Consider the following 25,696-nt stretch of genomic DNA (forward strand, 5'->3'; position numbering starts at 1 on the left):
GCATTGTATGTGCCCATGCACCATACATGCTTTGTGCAGGACCTGTGGAGCATCAAGGACAACCGAAGATATCTCCCTTGGAGTGAAGGAGTCACTCCCCTGAATTCCAGGCACCACAACAATGTTGTGTGGTCTGCTGACCCTGAGCTCTTACAGACTACGAAGGCTTCAGCAACACAGAAGGTAGGTTTCTACATCCCTCGAGGTACAAGCTGCCCTCACATCAAGTTTGAAGTCAGAATCTCTTGTGGGGGCTGCAATACCCGAACCCCTGTGCACTGCGTACAATTGCATAGGCTTTTTTTTGTTTCCCGAACAAGTGCATTAGGCTCCGAGTAGCCCCAATCTCTGGCACCATTTCCTACCAAGAACTTTGGCTTCCTCACACCGAGTGCTCCGTTGGCTGTTGTTTGGTGAAATCGATCGAGGTCCTCTCGCAACTCCTGTGCCTCCGGCCTGTGGGTCCATTTGAGGGTCAACTTTACTTTTCTTGGGCTCCCCTGGTTGCTCCAGGCTTGCCCTGACTCCCCTTGCTGTGGTGATTCTTCTGGATCTTGCTGGTCTGAGCCGTACACAACCTTGACCTTCTGCATGAGTTCCTGTTGCCAAAGCTTGTTGGTGCTCCCGCCGGACACCGAGTCCCTCAGCACTCGACATCCTTTGTGGAACAGCTCATATCCAGCTCCTGGTTGTCCTCAACATCACCTGGTCCCCGTAGCTGCAGAGTCAAGACCTCCATCAATGCACCTGAAGCACCCGACATCAGTGGGCATTCGTCTACCAAGCCCCTGGTAACTCTTGAGTGACCCAGACTCTGTCCCCTCTGCTTTTGAGTACTCTTTAACAAAAATCTACCTTTGGATTCCATCTGACACTTTTCTTCCTTCCAGCAGCAACTCTTCTTCAAAGTCCTCCATTGGGTTCGACAGCGTTTTCCAACTCCACTTCAGAACTATGCATGGCTTCTCTAGGATTGATAACTCTGGTACTTCGGTATCCACGGGTGGGGTGGCTCTCCAACCTCCCAACTTCCATGAGGTTTCTTCGAAGTCCACTGGAAAGGGTCCTTAAAGTTTAAAACTTCAACCGTGGCCCTCCCATAGAATTGTACGGAGCATGCAATCGTGTTCTCACACTGCACCCGTCCTCCATGGCATCCCTACCTACTCAACTTGGTTGGTTCCTTGGGGTCCCAGCGATACTACGTCCTCTCGACACTGCCTTAACTCGAGTCCTGGTTCCTATACCACTTTCTTAGTATATGGTTTGGTTCCCCCCTGGGGCCTACTGTGTGACAGTAAATAGCACTATTTACTATTATTTACTGTCATTTCTGTGCTTAAGTATTGTGTGCTTTGTGATTATCTCCATATAGGAGATACTGTGTCGTACTAGATAGTGATATATTAATTAATACATTTTTATAACTACTGTGTGGTCCTTCTTTCATTTAACCAATACTATAAGGTTGCATTCTGGTAAAACAAGCTGCTTAACATTCCTTCAAAACTAAGCCTGAAGGCTGCTCTCCACAGCTACCACTTGGATAGCTTTCTAATGTTATCTTTGAGCTCTTAAATCATCATAAGGGTTGCTTGGACTAGTGCAAGGTGCCCACTTTAGTTAGTGGACAGTATAAACCAGGCCAACTTCTCACAGCTACTGTAAGTGCTCCATTGAGAGAGTTGATGAAAATGCTACTAAAATGGCTTATTTCAATCCGAAACTTCATACATAGGTTGTTGTTGAAGATAGCCCAGTTGGGTTAGGAGCTATTCTTGTACAGCACAGCAGACAAACAAAAGCTCGAAGGTATATTGTAGTTTATGCAAGTAGGAGTTTGTCCCAAACAGAACATGCTTATTCACAACCTAAAAAAGAAAGTTTAGCCATGGTATGGGCTTCTGAACACTTCCATGTATTTCAGTACCAAAAGTCTTTTACACTGGTAAATGATCATTAAGCTTTACTAACAATACTTGGCAATCCAAAGGCCTAGATGCCTCCTCGCATTGAACATTGGGGAGTACAGTCACAAGATTGTGCATCATCCAGGAAAGGATCAGAACCCTGCTGACTACTTTTCCACAGTGCCCTTGCAAGCTCATGGTAATCCATCCAAGTCAGCTGTAGCTCATACCAACTTCATCGTAAAATTAAACACACCAGCTGCTATTTTCCTAGTCCAGATTATCACTGCCAAGAGCCACAAGAGTAGTATGCTAAAGTTGAAAGACATAATTACACACCAGTCATCGAAACAGCACTCTTGACCTCTAACCAGTGAGGGTGAATATCAAAAATGCAGAAATGTAAAATATTAACTGTCCATAACTCAAGGGAGAGTTATATTGCAAGAGTTGAGAATCTTGATTCCAGAGAGTCTGTGGCAGAAAATGATTGAAGTGGCCTATGAAGGACATTGAGGAATCATTGCCACAAAACAAACTCTCCGAGACTGAGTCTGGTTTCTGTATCTCAACGAGCGGGTCTAGAAGAAACTAAAGGCTTGTCATCTCTGTTACTGCATTTCTACAAATGTTGCTTTTCACACTCTAAACACATCAGATCTCCCAAAGCATGACTTGGAGAGAATAGTTATTGACTTTTTCAGTACACTCGACAATGGACATCACCTGATGGTGATTGTGGACCAATACTCTTAATTTCCATTAACTAAGGATCTCCCATCTACCACTCAAGACTGAGTCATTGAGAAACTAGATGGCATCTTTGTGACATGGGGTGTTCCGACTATACTAAAATCAGACAGTTGCCCACCTTTTAATAATCAGGAGTGCAAAGAAGTCTTGGAGTATCTGTACATAAAGAATCAAAAGAGAAACTGTGACTGCAAGTCAACAGACTGGTTGAGAGATTCATGAGTACACTAAAGAAAGGTGTACAGCATGCTACCCTTGAGAGCTCAATTTACAATGTAATTCACTCGACTACCGATGAAAGGCTAGCGACATTGATGTTCAGGGGATCAATGACAACCAAGATACCTGAGTGGACCAATCAGAGAGGAAGAGATGACAATGCAACTTGCACGAAGGACTTGGTTCTTAAACAGAAAAAGAAAACCTATGCTGACCTATGTTGACCGAAGACATCATGCACAAAACAGCACCTTTCAGTGAGGAGATAAAATGCTCTCACGTCAGATGCAGAAAAGAAAATCTGATACTCCATTTGATGCAGAACCTATTTTTTGTGCCCCATGTTTTATTAAACTTAACATGGGAAATGAGTGGCACCTGGAGTAGCGGGCCATCTCCACCAACAATTATTTGTTTTTTCATTTTTGTTTTCCAGTAAAGAAACAAATTGAGATACAGCAATATTAGTATCAAAAAAAGAGTCAACAACAATAGGTCAGATTGGCCAAGAGCTCCTTACATACTAGGAAAACAGAAAAATCAAAATCCTTAATCATACACAGATTTTTTTCCAAATTGAGCATAAACATTTATGCATGGCCTGACCCTGGTAGAGGACCATGCCACAGAGGCGGGAAAACAAAAGAGAAGACGAGACGGACAGGTCCCAGGAAACAGCCACATCTGCCAGCCAGCCACGGACAAGATGCCAAATCTGACCAAGCTTCCCCCTCTGTGGATTGTTCTCAGTTAATATCATCTCCAACCTACTTAGGCTAAAAATCTGAGGATCAGGAGGGTCAATAGAAAGCCAAACATTTGCCTACACCAGTCTAGAAAACATAGCAGAAAAAAGACCAGACAAATGGGAAGGGATAATAGATGAATGTCCCAGCATAATCAGCGCAAGTCTGCTGCACCTGACAGATTGGAAATGCCATACAGCTTGCCAAACATGAACTCCCAAAACAGCCACAACTTGGAACAGGATGCAAAAACATACACGAAATTAGCTCTGGGAGTCCACAACCAAATCAGCAGTCTTCCTGCCGCAACTTCATAACAAATAGCCGGTGTTGAGTATAGTACCAGTCATTAATGCATTTAGGATGATGTACCTTAATATGCGAGATGTTCAAGTTCAAAAGAGGCAAGACATTACTCTGCTGCAGATTGGCAACCATTACTTCTGTAAGTGGATCCGTTTATTTGCCTGACGCTGAACAGGATTCACGGAATGATCATGAAACGACTGATATATTACCTTATAAACCAGCCCAATATTCCTTTTAAGTTGTGTATTCTCTATAAGGTCCAAACCTGGATCCTCAGAATGGTTCGGATCTTCTTCCCTAAGACTAAAAATAAAGTGACACAACTGAAAATATCTAAAAGAAACTGTATAGGGAAGAGAAAACTGTTTATTCCCCAATGAGCCTAAAACATGCCTATCAAATATTTCACCTAAATGCAGAACATTGACCTTACCCCAGGTCTCCTAATAATGTCATGAATACAATCAGGAAAGTTAGGATTGTAGCCCAAATACGTTAGCAGATTAAATAAAGTAATATCAGAAAATATGCACTTGAAAGAACTCCAACTAAGATGAAAGACATTCAGCATCTTAAAGTTATTTCTCTTGAAGTATACTGTCCACATTTCCAACACCAGAAACAATTGATTGCCCTAACAGAAGAAATTTGGAGTAGGCGGAGGGTGTTACAGCAGGAAGAGGTGACGGCGCTGATCTGGTGGTCCATTTTTAGTTCGGAGTCCAGGATGATTCCGAGGTTGCGTGTGTGGTCCGTGGTAGCTGGAGGGTTTCAGAGAGCGGGGGACCATCAGTTGTTGTTCCAGGCATCGGGGTGCAGGCCCATGATGAGTACTTCCGTTTTGTCCATGTTGAGTTGTAATCAACTGTTCTTCATCCACTTGGTGACTGCTTCCATTCCACTTTGAAAGTTATGTTTGGAGATCTTGGGTTCGTTGGATAGGGAGAGGATGAGTTGGGTGTCGTCTGCGTACGATACGATGTTGTGCACATGTGATCTGACGATAGATGTGTGCGAGCCATGTAGAATTTGAATAGAGTGGGCTGATGGAGGATCCTTGGCGGACTCCGAAGGTGGTTGGTGTGGGTTTCAAAAGGAAGGGAGGGAGTCTGACCCATTGGGATCTGCCGGAGAGGAATGAGCGGATCCAGTCGACAGCTTTGTTTAGGAATCCCTCTAGCGAGGAGGGAGCAGATGTCGTCTGTCACAGCGAGTAGGGCAGTTTCGGTGCTGTGGTTCTTCCTGAAGCTCGATTGGGAGGAGTCGAGGATGTTGTTTTCTTCTAAGAAGAAGGCGAGTTGACTGTTGATGGCTTTTTCTATGACTTTCGCCGGATTTGGGAGGAAGGAGATCAGTCTGAGGTTCTTGAGGTTGGTGGGGTCCACTGAGGGTTTTTTCAGTAGAGGGTTGATCTCGTCATGTTTCCAGTCATCGGAGAAGGAGGCGGTCTCGAAGGAGCGGTTGATTCAAATCAGCTTTATATCCAGCCCTTCATGCCTATCAGTCAACTCTCCATTTCACAACAGGTCAAAACCCTGCTACCTTGCTGTTCAGAAGAGCCATTGGGACAATGCTACCACAATAATCACGAGTTGAGTAATAGACACTGATGATATTCGTGTCACTGACACTTCTTGCAAAAGCAAGATGAAGGCCTATGCAGATAAGCACCTATGTTCTCGGGACATGGTTTTCGAGGACAGGGACTGGGTCCTGGTCAAACAAAAACAGCAACTCAAGGCGTTTGATGCTGAACCCTTGAGAGTCATGACAAGTAAAGGACATATGGTGACCGCTCAAAGTCCTGGCATGTCCATTACGAGAGATTTGTCACATTGCAAGCATTTGCCTTGATGTTCGTTGACTCTAGACCTTAAGAGTGAGACAAGCCCATCTGAGTACCCAAGCATCTTAGTCTACATATACAATGTGGTGGCTTTGCTGTCTAACAGCCACCCTAAAGGAATGAACACAAAATGTCCAAGATATAAGAGAGGACACCTCTTGGAGACTGCCATTTGGCTATTTGTGATTACATGGAGTCTGTAACCCATTTTCTATCCAGAAAGGATGCACAGAAGATTGGGAGTAGCCATATTTTGCAGGAAGGCTGCCACTGGTTTAAAACTAGCCTGGCTGATGAGGGCTGTTAGTCCGAAAATGGTCCCAGGATGCTTGTTTCCGGTCCAGGGAAGACATGGCTTGGCAGTTTCAGGCTGGACTGTTCCCATGAGGCACAAGACTGACCTGCATATAGCTGTGTCTGAACTGGGGTGGCAAAGTGAGCTAAAGAACGATGATGGATTCAACCCAGATCTGTGAATGGGGGTGAGTGAAAAGTTTCAGCGCTCCGTCCATCATTGTGTTTAGAAAAGTGTGGGGTCAGGGTTGTAGATTTTGTTAAACGCTGAGAGGATGACTGTTGGACTTTGCCCTATTTGCAGGGTCATCCCTAAACTTTGTTCCTTTCTCCTAGCCTTTTTTCTGACATGGTGTTGGTGGTTTTAGGCCTCTGGGCACTTTAGCACTGCTGTCCAGTGTAAAGTGTGTGCGCTCTCTGTGTTAAATATGGTAAGATTAGTCTACCCCTGTTTGGCCTATTTAATCTACCTGTCAGTCCCTTGTAAAGTGGTATCCCATGTACCCAGGGCTGGTAAATTAAATGCTACTGATGGGCTTGCAGCGCTGATTGCGCCACCCACCAAAGTAGCCTTTCAAACCTATCTCAGAAGCCTGAGATAGGCCATTGCAGGGCCTGTGCGCACAGTGTTACTGCCGCTGTGACGTGGCACCTAAAGTGTGTACCATGTCTGTGAACCCCCTTTTACTACATGTCAGTCACCCCTAAGGTAGGTCCTAGCTAGCCCTATGGGCAGGGTGCATTGTAGGTAAAAGATAGAACATTTACCTTAAGTGTGTGACATGTCCTGGTAGTGACAAACAGCCATTTTAGTTTCTCACTACTGTGGGGCTGCCCTCCCATAGGAGTGCATTGGGGATTCCCTCATAAGTGTTTCAGTGGTAATCCCTAATATGGGAGGCGCAGCGTGGTCAAGTTTGGTATGTTTGGAATAGTGATACGCAATGGTGAGTGCAGATTTATTATAACTATTTTAGAAGTTGGCATTTCTGTGTGCTATGTGTCTGCCTGCCTGATGTGAATTGCATGTCTGGCTTGTGAGTGACAGGGGCTGGTGAGGTATGTGTGGCTCCAGGAGGGGCAGGGTGAGTCAGTGCTAGGCTGAATGGGACATCTGTGCTGGGAGTAGTGAGAGGAGTAATCCCTGGTCCCTGAATAGGTCAGTGCCTGGCCTCTACAATGCTGGCTCCACCCCCCTGTAGTTTGTCTGATGGCAGAGCCCCCTCTCTGAAAGGAGGGTGTGCGCACTGTAAGCAAAGTACTCCAAAACACCCCAGAACCAGTTGAGACTGGTTCCCCCAAGACCTGTGCCAGGGCAGACTAAGGAAAACAAAATATAAATGTAGGGGCTGTGACCCCATGTTTGGGAGCTGGTTCCTGTGCTTTTTCTGACGCTGGGGGCTGCTGCTGTTGGGTTCCAGGAAAAACCGCCACAAGGGACTGCCTCCCTGCTGGAGGGCTGTGTGTGCTGGCCTGCCTGAGCCCAGCCTTGTGCCCCTGAACTTTGCCTTGGACTTAGCGCCTAGTATGCGCTAGATTGTTTTGGTTGCTGGATACCTTGTCCAGCCCTTGCCCTGAAGCTTGGGGGATTCAAGCACCTTGTGAGCGCTGCACCGTTTTTGTGGCCCCAGAGAAGAGGAGCGTGTGGGCCCTGCAGCGCTGAGCTGCTTATCAACTCGAGGGAATCCCGACGTGGGGATTCCACCACCCCGTCATGACATCGAGCGGGAGCCCACCCTGCATTTTTGCGTAATTGAAAACCGAGCAGGAGCCCAACCCACCTCGGTACCTTTAAGTCGGGTGCCCACCCCACAGTTTCACCAGAGAGAGCGGGTGCCCACCACGCTTTTGTATTTATTTTCATACGGGTGCTCATCCCACTTTTGTATTTATGGAAAATGGGAGCCTACCCCGTATTGCCTCCGCATTGGTGTTGTTTCAACAACGGAAGCCTACCCCCGCATTATTGCTGTGTGGCGGGAGCCCACCCCGCACTCTGAAATCGCCGATCGCAGGTGCCCGGAGATTGCTGCGGCCCGACCCGGAAGCCAGGCAGAGTCAGCCTGACTGGGGGCGGGGCTGCGAGACGCAAGAAGAAGCCAGCAGGAAGCGAGGGAAAGTGCCGGCCGGAGGACCAACGAGGTTCCAGCCTTGCGGAGCGGGGCTCCCGTGACTGGGGAGAGCCCTGTGTGTTGCTGCAGTCCGGTGGCCAGAGACGGAGTGGAAGCCTGAAGAGTTTGATGACCAGCGGGAGCCTACCCCATCATGAGGAGCCTGCCCGAGAGGATACAGAGCCTTTAGGAAGAGCCCTGGTGAGTGGCAGATGAGAGGAAAGGTCCCGTGAGCAAGGCCGCTAGCCATTGTGGTGCCTGATTCCAGATATAACCCACGGAGTCCTCGAGGGGAGCCCGGTGAGTGGGGCTCAATTGTTAGTGTAGAGTGTTGGTAGGGCGCAAGGCCCTGACGTGATGACCAATGCATAATATGTTCCGGCCTAATTGTGATTCAGACGTAATGTGTTTATGCTGGTGACACCTAATGTGTAATGTATTTATGCTTAGGAGGTTAGGCATGACGTTTTTATGCTGGTGAGGCCTATTGCTAATGTGTTTATGCTGATGAGGTTTGGTGGCCTAATGTAGTTTATGCCTACTGCTTATGCCTAATATCATGGTTTGATATGTTAGGATGGTGTCTAACGCTAATGTGATAATACCTAGGTCATTAGTGTACCAGTAGTTACTGGTTATGTTTTACAGTTACTTATCTGTTCTGATGGTTCTGACTGTGGCCCGATTGGCCTGGTCCTGTATATAATCCCCTGTCAATATTGCCTAGTGCCAGTTGGCACTGTGTAAATGTGTGATTATGTTTCCAATGTGTTTATGACAATACAAAGGATATTTTTCTATATAACCTTGTGTGGAGTTCCTTTTGTAGTGTGCCTAGTGTGTTGCTGCTGTGAGTGTGTGTTACGCAAACGCTTTACACATTGCCTCTGGGATAAGCCTGAATGCTCATGCCAAGCTACCAAGGGGGTGAGCAGGGGTTATCTTCAGCGTGTAACTCCCTTGCCCTGACTAGAGTGGTGGTTTCTGCCTGGCTTTGGCGCAAGCCTTAGCCAACCAGATATCCTATTTCTAACAATGATCAAGAAAGCTCAGGGGTGGTAGTGGGAGGCAAGGTGGCCCTCTACATTTGGTCCATGGAATTTTGAGATACTTTAGATGGCACAAAGCAGGTTCCCAGGTAAGGAATGGTCCATGTTGCTGCAAAACCAGTAGTGGAAAGCCTGGTATTTTTTATTAGGATTAGCTAGCGGTCAAGCCACTGACTGGCTGACTCCTCAAACACTCTGCTTAATTCTCTCTAAGAGAGAATCTGAAAGTATCTGAAGAAGATAAACTCCTTTTCTGCTGCAATGAAGAAATCCTGCTAGATACGTTTGTATGGTTGGAGACTCCACACTTATAAAGACACTACTCATAAATCCCTTTGTGAATAGCAAACAATCAGAAATATGTACAGAATTTTGAGTTTACCTTTGTGAATCAGGCCCACATTGATTTTTCAACATCAAGAGTGCAGTTTTATGCCAAGGTCCTTGTTTCATTATTCAAATGGGGTCTGTGAACAATGAGAGATTGCCAACATGTGGAGCAAACCCGCTAAAGAACAGAAGTCGAACAATCTATTTTAAATGAAATATGAGAGCAAGTGTTCAATTAATTTGTTTGTAAATATTCCTCCGTCTGTCCATTAGGATACACTTTTTAAGAAATGTGATTGTGTTGTGCTTTATAAGCAGCTGCAAGGACCATATGTGGATTCTTTGCAAATATTGTTTTTAGATTGCAGATTCAACAATTTTTCAGTAGTTCTAAATAAAATGTGATGAATTCATGATTCGTAGATCAACTATGCACCTTCTAAGGTTAAATCTAGGTAGCAATATTTCCAAATGATAAAATGAGAAATGTTTAATTGATGAAATTTGATGGCTGTGACTCATGAAGGATTTCCTTTATTAAACGTATTGATGACATCCATTTCCAGATCACAATAATTTTGTTCTAATATGCTAATAAACACGGATAACCTCTGTATCTTTGAAACAGCACCCCCACCTTCCCTAACATGTTACTTTCCTTTTTTTGGTTTCAACACTTTCTCAAAAGCCAACCATTTTTCAATTTTTTGCACAGAACAACATACTCACACTGCACTCTCCCTCTTTTAGAATTCATGCAGGTCCACAGTCTAATCTTGTTTTCCAGCATTTCCATGCATACAAAAAAACAATTACAACAACAAATCCATGCCAATAAATCTATACACTCCCAGCATTATTTCAGCTTCTCATCACCCTAAAGATGTCCTCTCTCAGATCTGCATCCCCACTTATTTGAGCGTGTCTTGCAAAAGTACCTGAATACATACTCAATGTTTAGCACATTCCTCTTGGCCAACTAAGGAACAACACCTCTCCATGTTTGAGTCTCAATCCTCTCAAATACTTCGAAACCTATGATATGGAAGCTGCATATTTTAAAGATAAAGGCCCTCATTGCTAGTGGTGCGGCCAAAGGTGTGATATATAGAATACATAGAATACATAAAATACTCTGAGTCGGATCTTTTTGGATGCAATCAATAGTATTCTTGGACTTTAATGCTTACTGCACCAAATCCAAAGGTTTGATAAACATCTGCAAGTTTCACCTGCTGATATTTTTGCAAAACTCAAAAGGGCAACATGTGCGGTAACAGAAGCTACCACGCGTATCAAAATGAACTGAGCCAGAGTAGAGTGGAAACAGCCATGACAATCCAAGAACTGTAAGAAAGTGAATGGCAATCATAGTATAAATACCAGTAATGGCAAAACATTCATAATTGTCACCATCGCACGACTGTATACCAAACATGTTTATCCCTCTCAATAGCTATCAGACTCTATTATGGTAAATATTTGGATTACCTCTTCTATGTGCTTAAAAATAGCAGAACAGCAAAATCCTATTGTAATAAACAAAACTGTCATTGTCCTCTGAACACTGATGGGTACTATGGTTGGTAAAGTTAAAAAACAATATTAATGTAAAATCTTACTTGCAGCTATAGGCTCTTCAAATGAACCCTGTGAGGAAATTTATTGTGGAGCTGCAGCAGAGTCTGAAAAGGAAACGAAGGTTGTTGCAAATTTCATTCGAAAAAATGTTCACTCCCTCAAGGCCTATCTAAGTTTCCATGCTTATTCCGAAATGCTGCTGTACCCCTATGGCTATACCTATGACCTGGCTCCGACTCACGAAGACCTGGTAGGTATACAGTACATGTTACATCCTAATGTATTTTACTTTGTAGATATGTACACACTGTAGTTCAATCATCTTTTTTTCATTTATCATAAGACCTTATGTGAGATACAATTAAATAATATTTATCTAATGACATGGATTTTTAGTTAGTATCTATTATGAAGAGATGTATATGTGAAACAAAGACTATGACACTAACTCTATCAAGGCAATGAAGTAAGACACAACTGCTATGTAGATAAGGACTCATATTTGTTTTATTGATGTAATTGTTAAAGGGAAATTGTGTTTGTTAGCCTGGCTGATAATGTTTTTATACAGATAGTGTGGTGGCACTTCATTGGTTCTACATCAAATATGCTCCTAAACAACCCCCTAAGTAATAGGTTTGTAGTTGAAGTACCAAGCAGATGAGCTAGAGAAGGCACCTTCTTTGCTGTACGTTTAGCAGATGCTCCTCCTTATCTAGACTTCCTCATCGTGTCCGTGGGGGGGCTATTGGATGATGGTTCTGAGTTCCTCACTATTGTTTAGCTTCCACAATGAGGCTCAAGACAATACATTTTCTAAAATTACCAAGTTGAGTGAAATGTTGTTAGAGATCTATTATAGTCTAATACATTCCAATGTTCCAATACCCAAATATGCAGCAAAAGGTTACTTAAACAGATAACTTAAATGCAGATTGTGTCATGTCAAGTATTAAGATATGTAGTAACAACTGTAAGGTTTGTATAATTAATTTGCACTTCATAATGAAGAGAAATTAACACTCTCATTGGATTTTAATGTGAAGATTGCTAAAGAAGACACATTACTTGATGCACTAGATTGCGCATCTCCATGTTCTTGTTTGTCCTCAATTTCTTTAACTGGAGTAGGAACATGCAGGTAGTGACCATACCCAAAGAACCAACAGTCACCTATGTGCTTTATTGTGAATGAATGAAAATAAATACTGTGGTCCTGATTCACGAGGGTGAACAGTGATCGTGTAAGTTTACGCTTTTTCAGTATTCACAAAACTGTATTTTAGTGCAAAGACTCTGAAGTTGGGGCAGAGAACGCATCATACAAAAGGATATTGCTACGCACAGAGGTCTCTGCCCTGACTGTAGGGCCTCTGCCAGTGGGAATACAGCTCCCACAGTGTGAGGGAGGCCCTCTCAGCGCTGAACCATGGCCAGAAAGCTCCTAGGTGAGTCCGGAGAGGGGCCCCTCCCTGTACTTTACAGGGGGTTTACCTCAACTTGCATTACGCCACTGGCCCTCCCACTCCTAAACTTCCCAGTGAAATGTAAATAGATATCTTTTTATGTGCAGATTTCCTTAGAAGCTAAAAAGGATGACCAATAAAGTCAAGTGGTGGTGGTGGGAGGCAAGGTGACCCTCTACACAGCTGAGCAGACATTAATGATCATGGGTATTTGGTTTAAGGAATTTATAGATGATTTTGATGGCAGAAAGCAAGTTCTCAGGTTAGGATATGCACCACTTTGCTGCAAAACCAATAGTGGAAAGCCTGGTATTTTAATTAGGATTGGTTAGTGGCACATCCACTGACTGGCTGATCATTAAAACACTGTGTTTGACTCACTCCAAGAAGAGAATCTGCAGAAACGAAATACTCATTTTCTGCTGCAATGAAGAATTCCTGCATGCTCATTGTGAGAAGGAACCCCCCTCATCTGTCTCAACTTCTGCACTGGGACAATTGGCTCAGGTTCCCTGCTGGTTACAGAGTTGAAGGGTGAAAAGTTGATGTAAGTGATGCTTGATTGCCCCTGTGAATCTTTTCTCCTAAGACTGGAAGGTGCCTAACCAAGTGATACAGTGGAGGCCTTGTCTGCCTTTATCAGAGTGGAGCATTTCATCTGGGCTAGGAAGCCGGCTTGAGGCACCCCATCACCCCCACACACAACTGAAAGAAGGATTGTAGAGTATGAGGATAGTCCTGAAGATTTTTGGTGTTTTCTTCAAGTTAGCACTGATGCCAGAATCTATTGAAATACTATGGACATTAGTGAAAAGTTGGTAGACCTACATTACAACTCAGATAAATGGGCCATAATATTGTGGGCACAATATCATGAATACAAAAACATTGTACACAAAACCATTAAATGTAAGTATATGTTTTTTGTATTTGATAGTAATATTTAAGTTTTAAATATAGTTTACTAGAATAATATTTTTGATAATCTAGTTTTATCGTATTGTATAATGTCTTAATTCTCATTATTTTATTAAGAAATTATTTTTATATCATATTAAAGTATTCTATTTTGGGGTTGTTTAGTTAGTGGGGATTCAGTAGGTAGTAGTTTTTAAACTTTATATTCATTTTAGTTGATTACATTTTTTGTATTTGTTATTTATTTATTTAGTTATATATTATAAACGTTTTACATTATATGCTAAATTATAATGCCAGGTTGCATGATTTATTGGGAGATTGGGTGGGTAGTGCTTAAATAAAATATTTATAAATTGATATGAACTGAATAGTATAATAAGGGGTCGATTCCGATCCGGGTCGGACAGCTCACCAAGAGCTGTTCGTAGCCTTACCTTGCGATCGACTCATACCAGGAGCCGGTCCATCCGGGCGATGAAGTACGATGCGCATAACTGACCGACACGTAGGCTGTAATTCAAGTTTCATTCTCCGTCCGAGCCGTACCTCCGAACGCCGAATCGAGTCGCCCGGAAGCAGTATCCACAGCAGTTTCCGGCCGGACAAGTACGGTGCGCAAATCATACGCACCGGACGGGTCGCCACGAACAGCACGTAACAGCATCCGGAAAAGAAGGATATCAGGTACGAATTGTGCCAGAACACTACCCACGGCTACGAGACGGACCAGCTTGCAACGGGTACGAGACGGAGCAACAAGCAGCGTATACGAGACGAACACATCATGAATCCCATTGCGCAGGTCATACTAGTACTGTACATCTATGACCGGATCAGGAACAGACGCGGACGGCGCAGACGGTAAGTCAGACACCCACCACACAAACAAACGACACGTACCATCCAAATGTCACACACCCAGAGGATCCATATCCTGGCCACTAGCAAAAGGCCACCCTAGGGGTTGCATGGCCAGCACCACTACCACCCCCACTCATAGGGCTTATGTTTCCCATTACTCCTACCACCCCCACACATAGGGGACCTGTTGCCCAGCACTCCTGCCACCCCCACCCAAAGGGGACCTGTTGCCCATCACTCCTGCCACCCCCACCCATAGGGGACCTGTTGCCCATCACTCCTGCCACCCCCACTCATAGGGCTTATGTTGCCCATCAATCCTGCCACCCCCACCCATAGGGGACCTGTTTTCCATCACTCCTGCCACCCCCACCCATAGGGGACCTGTTGCCCATCACTCCGGCCACCCCCAATCATAGGGCTTATGTTGCCCATCACTCCTGCCACCCCCACTCATAGGGGACCTGTTGCCCATCACTACTGCCACCCCCACTCATAGGGCTTATATTGCCCATCACTCCTGCCATCCCCACCCACAGGGGACCTGTTGCCCATCACTCCTGCCACCCCCACTCATAGGGCTTATGTTGCCCATCACTCCTGCCACCCCCACTCATAGTGCGTATGTTGCCTATCACTCCTGCTACCCCACCCATAGGGGACCTGTTGCCCATCACTCCTGCCATCCCACCCATAGGGGACCTGTTGCCCATCACTCCTGCCACCACCACCCATAGGGGACCTGTTGCCCATCACTCCTGCCAACCCCACTCATAGGGCTTATGTTGCGCATCACACCTGCCACCCCCACCAATAGGGGACCTGTTGCCCATCACTCCTGCCACCCCCACTCATAGGGCTTATATTGCCCATCACTCCTGCCACCCCCACCCATAGGGGACCTGTTGCCAAGCACTCCTGCCACCCCCACCCATAGGGACCTGTTGCCTAGCACTCCTGCCACCCCCACTCATAGGGGACCTGATGCCCAGCAATACTGCCACCCCCCACTCATAGGGGACCTGTTGCCCAGCACTCCTGCCACCCCCACTCATAGGGCATATGTGGCCCATCACTCCTGCCACCCCCACTCATAGGAGACCTGTTGTCCATCACTCCTGCTACCCCCAATCATAGGGTTTATATTGCCCTTCACTCCTGCCACCCCCACCCATAGGGGACCTGTTGCCCATCACTCCTCCCACCCCCACCCGTAGGGGACCTGTTGCCCAGCACTCCTGCCACCCCCACTCATAGGAGACCTGTTGTCCAGCACTACTGCCACCCCACTCATAAGGCACCTGTTGCCCAGCACTCCTGCCACCTCCACTCATAGGGCTTATGTTGCCCATCACTCCTGCCACCCCCACTCGTAGGGGACCTGTTGCCCATCACTCCTGCCACCCCCACTCATAGGGCTTATGTTGCCCATCACTCCTGCCACCCCCACCCATAGGGGACCTGTTGCCCATCACTCCTGCCAGCCCCACTCATAGGGCTTATGTTGCCCATCACTCCTGCCACCCCCACTCAAAGGGCTTATGTTGCTCATCACTCCTGCTACCCCCACCCATACGGGACCTGTTGCCTATCACTCCTGCCATCCCACCCATAGGGGACCTGACGGCCATCACTCCTGCCACCCCCACTCATAGGGGACCTGACGGCCATCACTCCTGCCACCCCCACTCATAGGGGACCTGTTGCCCACACTCCTGCCACCCCCACTCATAGGGCTTATGTTGTCCATCACACCTGCCACCCCCACCAATAGGGGACCTGTTGCCCATCACTCCTGCCACCCCCACTCATAGGGTTTATGTTGCCCATCGCTCCTGCCACCCCACCCATAGGGGACCTGTTGCCCATCACTACTGCCACCCCCACTCATAGGGCTTATGTTGCCCATCACTCCTGCCACCCCCACCCATAGGGGACCTGTTGCCCATCACTCCTGCCACCCCGACTCACAGGGCTTATGTTGCCCATCACTTCTGCCACACCCACCCATAGGGGACCTGTTGCCCAGCACTCCTGCCACCCCCACCCATAGGGGACCTGTTGCCCAGCACTCCTGCCACCCCCACTCATAGGGGACCTGTTGCCCATCACTCCTGCCACCCCACCCATAGGGGACCTGTTGCCCATCACTCCTGCCACCCCCACTCATAGGGGACCTGTTGCCCATCAATACTGCCACCCCCACTCATAGGGCTTATGTTGCCCATCACTCCTGCCACCCCCACCCATAGGGGACCTGTTGCCCATCACTCCTGCCACACCCACTCATAAGACTTATGTTGCCCATCACTCCTGCCACCCCCACTCATAGGGCTTATGTTGCTCATCACTCCTGCTACCCCCACCCATAGGGGACCTGTTGCCCATCACTCCTGCCATCCCACCCATAGAGGACCTGATGCCCATCACTCCTGCCACCCCCACTGTTGGACCCGGCCTCGTAGAATGGCCCTCCGTGCCCCCGCACCACCGAAACCTGGTACCTACAGCCCAAGCCCACGGCCCAGCCGAACCTCCCCACCAGGACACACGCACCGACCCGGACATCCCCGTCCCTGGCCTCTCTCCTTTCGGCCACCCCGGGCCCGCGTGCCCACTTCATGCACCAAGATGGCCGCCCGGCCCCAGCGCGACCGGGCCTAGAGGCGCCACTCCGGCTGGAGGACATCACGCTTCCAGGGGATGAGAGAGGGAGGAGCCGTTCTATCGCACCTCTGAACTCCCCCGGGACGATGGGTTTCGATCGGCCCTCCGGCCTCCCTGAGGGCTGGCTCCATGCCTGCTGGGTGTCTGGGACTCCTCCCGACCCGGCCCTGAAAAGATCAAAAGACTATAGCAGGAAATCCCGACAAGCGACCCCCAGGTGACAAGACCCCTGCCTGCACAGACTCCGGACATCAAAGAGGGGTCGACCTATAACAAGGGGTGCTCTGGGTCTGTCCGGTAGATTCGACGCTGGAACAACGAGAGCCTGCCGACCTGGTCGCGGCTCCTGGAACTTGAACCCACCTGAGCCCTGCTGAGTGACTCGCGGCTCCCTGAAGATCGTAAGACCTCCAAACTTGTACCTGAGCCCTGCTGAGTGACTCGCGGCTCCCTGAAGATCGTAAGACCTCCGAACTTGTACCTGAGCCCTGCTGAGTGACTCGCGGCTCCCTGAAGATCGTAAGACCTCCGAACCTGTACCTGAGCCCTGCTGAGTGACTCGCGGCTCCCTGAAGATCGTAAGACCTCCGAATTTGTACCTGAGCCCTGCTGAGTGACTCGCGGCTCCCTGAAGATCGTAAGACCTCCGAACTTCTACCTGAGCCCGCTGAGTGACTCGCGGCTCCAACCGACCCTCACGGTCCCGCCGGACCCAGACTACAACATCGTATCCCCCAGCTCGAGGATTGTGAGCTGTGCGCCGGATACGTCCCTGCTTGAACCTTTACCAGAGACTGTCCCGCTACCCCCTACCCCTTCCGAGACTCTTGAGCCCGTGCTCACCTTGTACATATTTGCAGTGATAACCTACTTGATAAAGATTGTTTTCTCAGAATACCCGGTGTGGTCACTCTGTGTCGTGTGGTGCCAGAAGTACGATCCTAGATACGAGATTCCTCCCCCTGGGGAGTCTCCCGCCAGTGCCCGGTTACGATACCTTGAGGGTGGGACTCAGGGTAGTCAGGACCCCTTCCAGGCTCCTCTGAGGTCGCCGTCTAACATTGGTGGCAAGCGACGGGATTCGGGCCCATCACCTAGAGATCGTACCGTGAACGACGAAAGCACTACCGACAAAAATGGCAGAAGGGAGCGCCGTGAGCCCTGCAGAAACCAGCGCCAACAGGGTGTTCCAGGTGGAGCAGCTAGAAGAATACACACACAAGGAGTTAAAGCAATTCTGCAAAGAACTTAAAATCGCTACCACTGGTCTCAACACTAAAGAGGATTTGCAGAAAGCACTGAAAACTTGGGTGGAGACCGGGGCCTCCCGCCCGGAAGGCACGGGGGAGCGCCCCGACGAAGCCGAACCCCCCCAAAATGGAAGCAATAGCAATCAGGTGCGAGGCATCGTACCGGACGGGGGCCTATCCCCAGAAGAGCTCGCGGACAGAGAGAGAAGCCGCAATCATGAACTCGAGTTAGCCAAACTCAAAATCGAGGGCGAATTGAAGTTAGCGGAAAAAAAGCTAGCAGTAGAGCAAATGCGTGTACAAGGCGAACTGGAAGAAAAGAAGCTCCAACGGGAGCACGAGGGAAGGAAGCTCCAACTAGAGCACGAACGCAGCTTGAAAGAAATCGAGCTCAAGGCCAGAAGCGAGGAAGGAAGGCCCCCGGGAAACCGAGAGACGGCCTCCCCAGCGGAACAGAAGGTCCACATCCCCAAGGATGTGGTCAAGGAATATTATAAAAACGATGACATTCAGCAATGGTTCAGGGCCTACGAGGTCGCCATGACCTCCCATCGGATCCCGCAGAAGGATTGGGGGGCGGGGTTGTGGGGGCGGTTTCTGAGCGAAGGTAGGGACACCCTGCTCGACCTACCCCTCTCCCTGCAGACCTCCTACAGCCACATGAAAGAGGCTCTACTCACAAGATACGGCCTCACCCCAGAAATGTACCGTCAGCGATTCCGGGACTGCCGGAAGATCCCGGGCACCACCTGGGTGGAGTATGTAAACTTTTTCAGTCGGGCCTTCGATGGGTGGATCAAGGGCAGCAAAGTCACCACCCTGGCCGAACTCACTGACCTCATGTTGTGGGAACATCTGGCTGCGAACTGCTTCATAGAACTACGTCAGCATCTGCTTGACAGCAAGCTCACAGATCCCCGGAAGCTGGCTGTGGAGGCCGACCGCTGGACCAACACCCGAGTCTCCCGGGGCATGGTAGGAGAGTACCCCCGAGCCGGTCAGGGACCACTCCACCAGAGAGGGGGAGGGAACCAGGGAGGGCCGAGAGAGTCCCAGCCTAGCCCCCCGAAAAGACAACCTCCACCTTTCCCGGCGCCCCCCCCCACTGGTGACAGGGCCCCCTGGGAGACGGGGACACCGGGTGACCGTCACATGTTTCCGTTGCCAGAAACCCGGGCACTACGCCAATGACCCAGAGTGCCCCATGGCCACCCAAGTCTCCCCTACCACCCCTGCGAGACAGATAGCCAACGTAGCTCTGGGGGAGGAGGTTGAGGAAGCCGAGGAGTGGGAACCCGCAGCAATGGCCCTAGTATCCCTGGGAGATAGAGAGATGATCCCTGGTAGCCTCCTACCCTCCAACACACAGAAGTACGGGCAGCTCGTCAAAATCAATGGCCACCAGGTAGAGGCCCTGCGGGACACCGGGGCCAGTATCACCGGTGTCCTCAGGCACCTAGTCCCCGAGGAGCAGATCCTCCCCAACGTCTTTTGCCCCGTAATCTCCGCAGACAATAGAGAAAGTATGTGTCAGGTAGCCCTGGTGCCGTTTGAGTGGGGAGGGGTGATAGGTAAACTCAAGGTGGCCGTAAGAACCTCCCAGCCGGTCGACTGCCTCTTAGGGAATGACCTAGAGAGTTCTCCCTGGAAGCACGTCAAGCGCAAGGCCCACCTAGGAATGATGGGACTCCCCGAGTGGGTGTGCGCCACCACCCGATCTATGTCAGCCCGGCTCACTCCCCGGAGAGAAGTCGAGAACACCCCGATCGAAGAGACCAGTACAGTCCCCGCCGAGGGTCCTCCCGTCCCCCCAGCAGAAGGGTCAGTCGCCCACGACGAACCCGCACCATCCGACCCCGCCCCGGTCCCCGAGTTGGGAGATCTACCCGAGTTGGCACATTGGCGCCACGAGGGCGGGCCCACTCGGGAAGAGTTTTGCCGGGAACAAGCCACTTGTCCTTCCCTGGTCGGACTGCGGCGCCAGGCCGAGGGCCAAGCCGCAGGTGACCAGACCGGGACACACCGAATCTATTGGGAAAATAGCATCTTGTACAGTGAGCAGAAGTCGGTGGAGTTGGGATCCGGACGGGTACTGGTGGTACCCCTCCGCTTCCGAGATTTCCTCCTGGGCTTAGCCCATGACGTCCCCCTCGCCGGCCACCTGGGTCAGGACAAGACCTACAGCCGACTCGTGACCCATTTTTACTGGCCTAGAATGAGAGCAGCGGTAGAGGCCCACTGCAAGTCCTGCCCCACGTGCCAGGCTAGTGGGAAGAGTGGGGGGAAGTGCAAGGCTCCCCTCCAACCCTTCCCGGTCGTCAGTACCCCTTTTGAACGAGTCGGAATCGACATCGTGGGACCACTGGACCCCCCCACCTCCCAAGGCCACCGTTTCATCTTGGTCCTCGTGGACCAGGCCACCCGCTATCCTGAGGCTATTCCCCTACGCACCATTACGGCCCCCGTGGTGGGCCGGGCCCTGATGGGAATCTTTTCCAGGGTGGGTTTTCCCCGCGAGGTCGTGAGCGATCGCGGCACTAATTTTATCTCGAAGTATATGACGTCCCTGTGGCAACAATGTGGGGTGTCCTATAAGTTCACCACCCCGTACCATCCCCAAGGGAACGGCCTAGTAGAAAGGTTTAATAGGACTTTGAAAGGGATGATCGCTGGCCTAGAAGAGCCCCTCCGGCGTAAGTGGGACGTCCTGCTCCCCTGCCTCTTGTTCGCTTACCGGGAGGTCCCCCAGAAATCCTTAGGGTTCAGCCCGTTTGAATTACTCTATGGACACCCCGTCCGAGGTCCCCTCAGTTTGGTTAAGGAAGGGTGGGAGGCAGCACCCCAGACCACCCCCCGAGATGTGTTCCAATACGTCCTGGCCCTCCGAAACCAGACCAGAAAGTTCCGAGAACTGGCCGAGGCCAACCTGGAGGCAAGTCAAGAAGAGATGAAGCGCTGGTACAACCAGAATGCCACTCTGGTCGAGTTCCAGCCGGGCCAGCAGGTGTGGGTCATGGCCCCCGTGAAGCCGGGCGCCCTCCAGGACCGATGGACTGGGCCCTACAAGGTGGTTGAGCGGAAGAGCGAAGTCACATACTTGGTGGACGTCCAGTCACCTCGGGATCCCCTCCGGGTCCTGCACGTGAACCGCCTCAAGCCTCACTTCCAGCGGACAGAACTGAGCCTCCTGCTGGCCACCGATGACGGGGCCGAAGATGAGTCGGATCCCCTCCCGGACCTCCTGTGTGTCAAGGAGCAGGATGGCTCCGTGGAAGGAGTGAACCTCTCCCCAGCCCTCACTGCCCAGCAACAAGCGGACTGCCGCCGGCTCCTGAGACAATTTTCCGACCTCTTCTCCCTGACCCCCCGGGTCACCAACTGGTGTGTTCATGACGTGGACACCGGGGACAGCCCGCCGGTGAGACACCGAGCCTACCGGGTTCCTGACCGGGTCCGGTCCTGCATTCAAGCGGAAGTCTCGAAGATGTTGACCCTGGGGGTGATCGAGCCCTCTGACAGTCCCTGGGCCAGCCCCGTGGTCCTGGTCCCGAAGGCAGCGGCCCCGGTGTCGCCCCCGAGCTCCGATTCTGCGTGGACTACCGGGGGCTCAATGACGTTACCCGAGCCGATGCCCACCCCATTCCACGAGCTGACGAACTCATTGACCGACTAGGGGCAGCCCGGTTCCTCAGCACATTCGACCTCACCTGCGGATACTGGCAGATTGCGCTCACCGAAGGGGCCAAGGAGCGGTCCGCTTTCTCCACCCCCGATGGGCACTACCGCTTCCGCGTAATGCCCTTCGGGATGAAAAATGCCCCGGCCACTTTCCAGCGACTGGTGAATAGGGTCCTGGCCGGGCTAGAACAGTTCAGCGCGGCATATCTGGACGACATCGCTGTCTTCAGTTCAGAGTGGAGTGAGCACCTCCAGCACCTCCGGAGGGTGCTAACCGCCCTGCGCCAGGCAGGCCTCACAGTAAAAGCCAGCAAGTGCCAGATCGGGCAAGGATCCGTGGTCTACTTGGGGCACCAGGTCGGGAGTGGCCAGGTTGCCCCTCTACAGCCAAAGATCGACGCCATCCTGGCCTGGGACCCACCCATCACCCAGACGGAGGTCCGAGCCTTTCTGGGACTCACGGGCTACTACCGAAGATTCATTCGGGGGTATGGCAGCCTTGTCGGGCCTCTCACAGAACTCACGTCTAAAAGACAGCCAAAGAAAGTGCAGTGGACGGCTGCCTGCCAGGAAGCTTTCGATGCCCTCAAGAAGGCCATGTGTACTGCCCCCGTCCTCCAGGCTCCCGACTACGCCAAGGAGTTCATAGTCCAGACCGATGCCTCCGAGCATGGCATTGGGGCCGTCCTGTCCCAAGTGAATGACCAAGGCCTAGACCAGCCCGTCGCCTTCCTCAGTCGGCGGCTGTTGCCCCGAGAACAGAGATGGAGCACCATAGAGCGCGAAGCCTTTGCCGTGGTCTGGGCACTCAAAAAGCTACGACCCTACCTGTTCGGCACCCATTTCAGAGTCCAGACTGACCATCGGCCCTTGCGATGGCTCATGCAGATGCGAGGAAAAAACCCCAAGCTACTGCGGTGGTCAATCTCCCTCCAGGGGATGGATTTCACCGTGGAACACCGCCCTGGTACGGACCACGCCAATGCTGACGGCCTCTCCCGGTTCTTCCGCCTCAGCGAAGAGAACCCCCAAGCTGATGGGCAGTTCTCTCCGGCTTTCAGCTGGGGGGGACGCGTGTTGGACCCGGCCTCGTAGAATGGCCCTCCGTGCCCCCGCACCACCGAAACCTGGTACCTACAGCCCGAGCCCACGGCCCAGCCGAACCTCCCCACCAGGACACACGCACCGACCCGGACATCCCCGTCCCTGGCCTCTCTCCTTTCGGCCACCCCGGGCCCGCGTGCCCACTTCATGCACCAAGATGGCCGCCCTGCCCCAGCGCGACCGGGCCTAGAGGCGCCACTCCGGCTGGAGGACATCACGCTTCCAGGGGATGAGAGAGGGAGGAGCCGTTCTATCGCACCTCTGAACTCCCCCGGGACGATGGGTTTCGATCGGCCCTCCGGCCTCCCTGAGGGCTGGCTCCATGCCTGCTGGGTGTCTGGGACTCCTCCCGACCCGGCCCTGAAAAGATCAAAAGACTATAGCAGGAAATCCCGACAAGCGACCCCCAGGTGACAAGACCCCTGCCTGCACAGACTCCGGACATCAAAGAGGGGTCGACCTATAACAAGGGGTGCTCTGGGTCTGTCCGGTAGATTCGACGCTGGAACAACGAGAGCCTGCCGACCTGGTCGCGGCTCCTGGAACTTGAACCCACCTGAGCCCTGCTGAGTGACTCGCGGCTCCCTGAAGATCGTAAGACCTCCGAACTTGTACCTGAGCCCTGCTGAGTGACTCGCGGCTCCCTGAAGATCGTAAGACCTCCGAACTTGTACCTGAGCCCTGCTGAGTGACTCGCGGCTCCCTGAAGATCGTAAGACCTCCGAACCTGTACCTGAGCCCTGCTGAGTGACTCGCGGCTCCCTGAAGATCGTAAGACCTCCGAATTTGTACCTGAGCCCTGCTGAGTGACTCGCGGCTCCCTGAAGATCGTAAGACCTCCGAACTTGTACCTGAGCCCGCTGAGTGACTCGCGGCTCCAACCGACCCTCATGGTCCCGCCGGACCCAGACTACAACATCGTATCCCCCAGCTCGAGGATTGTGAGCTGTGCGCCGGATACGTCCCTGCTTGAACCTTTACCAGAGACTGTCCAGCTACCCCCTACCCCTTCCGAGACTCTTGAGCCCGTGCTCACCTTGTACATATTTGCAGTGATAACCTACTTGATAAAGATTGTTTTCTCAGAATACCCGGTGTGGTCACTCTGTGTCGTGTGTTGCCAGAAGTACGATCCTAGATACGAGATTCCTCCCCCTGGGGAGTCTCCCGCCAGTGCCCGGTTACGATACCTTGAGGGTGGGACTCAGGGTAGTCAGGACCCCTTCCAGGCTCCTCTGAGGTCGCCGTCTAACACCCACTCATAGGGGACCTGTTGCCCACCACTCCTGCCACCCCCACTCATAGGGCTTATGTTGCCCATCACTCCTGCCACCCCCACCCATAAGGGACCTGTTGCCCAGCACTCCTGCCACCACCACCCATAGGGACCTATTGCCCAGCACTCCTGTCACCCCCAGTCATAGGGGACCTGTTCCCCAGCACTCCTGCCACCCCCACTCATAGGGCTTATGTTGCCCATCACTCCTGCCACCCGCACTCATAGGGGACCTGTTGCCCATCACTCCTGCCACCCCCACTCATAGGGCTTATGTTGCCCATCACTTCTGCCACACCCACCCATAGGGGACCTGTTGCCCAGCACTCCTGCCACCCCCACCCATAGGGGACCTGGTGCCCAGCACTCCTGCCACCTCCACTCATAGGGGACCTGTTGTCCAGCACTACTGCCACCCCCACTCATAGGGTACCTGTTGCCCAGCACTCCTGCCACCTCCACTCATAGGGCTTATGTTGCCCATCACTCCTGCCACCCCCACTCATAGGGGACCTCTTGCCCACCACTCCTGCCACCCCCACTCATAGGGCTTATGTTGCCCATCACTCCTGCCACCCCACTCATAGGGGACCTGTTGCCCATCACTCCTGCCACCCCCACTCATAGGGCTTATGTTGCCCATCACTCCTGCCACACCCACCCATAGGGGACCTGTTGCCCAGCACTCCCGCCACCCCCACCCATAGGGGACCAGTTGCCCAGCACTCCTGCCACCCCCACTCATAGGGGACCTGTTGCCCAGCACTACTGCCACCCCCACTCATAGGGGACCTGTTGCCCAGCACTCCTGCCACCTCCACTCATAGGGCTTATGTTGCCCATCACTCCTGCCACCCCCACTCATAGGGGACCTCTTGCCCACCACTCCTGCCACCCCCACTCATAGGGCTTATGTTGCCCATCACTCCTGCCACCCCCACTCATAGGGGACCTGTTGCCCATCACTCCTGCCACCCCCACTCATAGGGCTTATGTTGCCCATCACTCCTGCCACACCCACCCATAGGGGACCTGTTGCCCAGCACTCCCGCCACCCCCACCCATAGGGGACCAGTTGCCCAGCACTCCTGCCACCCCCACTCATAGGGCTTATGTTGCACATCACTCCTGCCGCCTCCACTCATAGGGGACCTGTTGCCCATCCCTCCTGCCACCCCCACTCATAGGGCTTATGTTGCCCATCACTTTAGCCACACCCACCCATAGGGGACCTGTTGTCCAGCACTCCTGCCACCCCAACCCATAGGGGACCTGTTGCCCAGCACTCCTGCCACCCCCACTCATAGGGGACCTGTTGCCCAGCA

General features: G+C 51.1%; 1 protein-coding gene across 1 annotated transcript in view; it reads left to right on the plus strand.

Moving 5' to 3' along the window:
- LOC146785787 (mast cell carboxypeptidase A-like) overlaps positions 1–25,696 on the plus strand; it is a 330,342-nt gene that overhangs the window by 183,367 nt on the left and 121,279 nt on the right. The window contains exon 9 of the mRNA XM_085635046.1: positions 11,196–11,398. Coding sequence (XP_085491172.1) covers positions 11,196–11,398 — 203 coding nt within the window. The remainder of the gene's footprint in view (positions 1–11,195; positions 11,399–25,696) is intronic.

Source organism: Triturus cristatus, chromosome 11 (genome assembly GCF_964204655.1).
Source record: "Triturus cristatus chromosome 11, aTriCri1.1, whole genome shotgun sequence".
NCBI classification, from domain to species: domain Eukaryota; kingdom Metazoa; phylum Chordata; class Amphibia; order Caudata; family Salamandridae; genus Triturus; species Triturus cristatus.